This window comes from Varanus komodoensis, unplaced genomic scaffold, assembly GCF_004798865.1.
Source record: "Varanus komodoensis strain SLA01 unplaced genomic scaffold, ASM479886v1 scaffold2110, whole genome shotgun sequence".
Lineage (NCBI taxonomy): Eukaryota > Metazoa > Chordata > Lepidosauria > Squamata > Varanidae > Varanus > Varanus komodoensis.
Genome location: NW_025335592.1, coordinates 6,917 through 9,647, shown reverse-complemented (window position 1 = coordinate 9,647; position 2,731 = coordinate 6,917). Strand labels below are relative to the sequence as shown.

Genomic DNA, 2,731 nt, shown 5'->3' with positions numbered 1-2,731 from the left:
AAAAAAAAAAAATTAAGCCATGAAAGAGAGGTATAACAAGACCTGGCACACACTAATAAGAACATGGCAAGAACTCAGCATGATCAGAATAAGGCACCCTCTAGTCCTAATGCAGCAAACCAGATGTTCCTATGAGAATACCACAAGCACGGCATTAATGTTTCCCAAGAAATGGCACTGAGAAGCATACTGATACAGCTGTCCTGGTTAATGTTATTCTCCATGGATTTGATGGCTTTTATCCTTCAAAAACCTTTTAACAACAATTGGCCAGAATTTGTTAGGTGAGATCATCTAGCCTCAGTAAAACCCTCTAGCTTCACAGTGTGGTGTAGTGGTTAGAGTGTTGGACAGGGACTCAGGAGTTCTTGCTTCTTGGCAATGAAGCTCTCTAGGTGACTTGATTGGCTCAGTCACTGACTCTTGGCTTAATTTACCTTGTGAGGTTAAAGGTAGGATTTGAAAACCACCTTGGGTTACTTACAGTGGTGGGGAGTATGGGATATAAATAAAATAAATGAATAGGTTAGAGGTGTCTGTAAGTGCTAGTGCTATGCAACCTTTTAGAGTAGTTAGAACAGCCTCTTGAAATGACCACTCCACACTTTGCTTTATTTGTCATGTATTCTCATTGATTTCCCTCCCTCCTTCCCTCTGTCTGTCCTTCCTTCCTTTCAATATGCTGCATTGTTTTTATCCCTGCAGCTGGTTTTATCATGTTCAGCTTTTCAATCATTGGTTAGTTATTGTGTCTATTTTATAATTTTGATTTATCTGTACACTCTGTTTATTGGGCCATCTGAATTGATATTGATACATAAATCCAACTTCACAAATTCTATAATGTCACTACATGAGATTTTGTTAAATGAAATGGTAATTGGAGTAGGAAAGATGGATGTAAAATCATTGAGACTCCCATAAAATCAGTGGGACTCCCATACTAAGAGCCCATTAGGTGAAGCTTGACTGGACCTTCTAATTTGTCTTTTTTGAAAATCATTGTTACAATAAGTCATAGGAACTTCCAAGTGGTTTACAAATTGTGTTTAGCAAATTATTTGCCTTTCCTTTCCTTAATATGCATTTTATCTCCAGTAATGTTGCTAATTTCTTTCTATATTGCTTATGTTATCATGGCCATCCCACCCCACTCCACCCCACTCCATTGAAGTTGGGCTAAACTGGATAAATTAATATCCAGGAAACAGCTTTGAGCAAAACCAGACAACTGGTTCACTTATGACATTACTTGGTATTTTAACCTTTGTTTCCCCTTTCCAAGATTATGTGACATTGGGGGATTGCCTTCTTCCTCATTAGTTACATATTAACACAGGCATTCATTAGTCAGTTTTGAAAAGGCCAAGGAACTTCACTGGAAGGATAAAAGTACTACACACCTTACAGCTTCTGAAGAGCATGAAGACCAAGCTAACTGTTGGAACTCTGCTGCAGATAGTACAAAAATGTTGCACAGTTCTAGATCTATTGACACTTTCAAGCAATGAATCAGAAATGAATATGTTTCATCCTTGATTGCTGAACCACCTAAAGAAACTGTGAGTTCAGAATTCATCAAAGCTTTCTGCTTTCTATTTTTTCTATTATGTGGTAAATGTTACTTTACTGTACTCATTATATTTCATGATTCACCATTGTTTTCCATAGGTTTACGATGCCATCATTGGTCTGTAGATACGGTCTGTTTTGGAGATGGAGAACCAAACTATCATCTCTGAATTTATTCTTCTGGGATTTCCCACTGGGATAGAGATCCAGTCCTTTCTTTTTGTTACCTTCTTCCTAACCTACCTATTAACCATCCTGGAGAACCTCATCATTATTTCAGTAGTAAAAGGTAACCGGAACCTCCACAAGCCCATGTATTTCTTCCTGGGAAATCTGTCCTTCTTGGAAATATGGTATATCAGTGTCACACTTCCAAAATTGTTGGTGAACTTCTGGTCAGATAGCAAAAGCATTTCCTTCCAGAATTGCATGGTTCAGCTCTACTTTTTCATCTCCCTTATGTGCACTGAGTGTGTTCTTCTTGCTGTAATGTCATACGATCGATACATAGCCATATGCAACCCTCTTCGCTATCCACTTATCATGACCCATAGATTATGCTTCCAGTTAGGTGTTCTCTCCTGGTTATGTGGTTTCTCCATCTCCTTTGTCAAAGTCACCTTCATCTCTAGACTGAGATTTTGTGGGCCTGGAATTATTAATCATTTTTTCTGTGATATTTCCCCAATACTCAACCTCTCCTGCACTGACATGTCAGCAGCTGAGCGAGTGGATTTCATCTTGGCCTTGGTCATTCTCCTGGTCCCACTTTCTGTCATAATCTTGTCCTACCTCTTCATCATCACTTCCATTTTCCACACCCCCACTTCCCAAGGAAAGAAAAAAGCCTTCTCAACATGTGCTTCACATCTAACTGTGGTCATCATTTTCTTCTCAACAACAGTCTTCATGTATGCCCGACCTAGAAAAATCCATCCCTTTAACCTCAACAAAACAGTATCCATGTTCTATGCTGTAGTCACACCAGCCTTGAATCCTCTCATCTATTGCTTGAGAAATAAAGAAGTGAAAGAGGCATTAAGGAGAAATTTTGCCAGGAAATGTCCACTTGGGTAAGATTGGCAACTGGGTAAGCTAAAGTGACTGAAAGGATAAACTCAAAGTCTTTTGAATTTAGATTTCATGATCCCATGCAGCT

At 38.9% G+C, this 2,731-nt stretch overlaps 1 protein-coding gene across 1 annotated transcript; it reads left to right on the top strand.

Annotated features, from left to right (window-relative positions):
• The first annotated feature begins 1,481 nt into the window (after window positions 1–1,481).
• Window positions 1,482–2,649, top strand: LOC123023890 (olfactory receptor 6B1-like). Its single transcript, XM_044431024.1, has 2 exons — window positions 1,482–1,562; window positions 1,672–2,649. Exon 2 carries the CDS (start codon window positions 1,717–1,719, stop codon window positions 2,647–2,649), a length of 933 nt encoding a protein of 310 aa, XP_044286959.1. The 5' UTR covers window positions 1,482–1,562; window positions 1,672–1,716.
• Window positions 2,650–2,731: the final 82 nt, after the last annotated feature.

Bases quoted from the DNA above. Each gene is read 5' to 3' on its own strand.
- LOC123023890 (XM_044431024.1), top strand. From the start codon at position 1,717: ATGGAGAACCAAACTATCATCTCTGAATTTATTCTTCTGGGATTTCCC.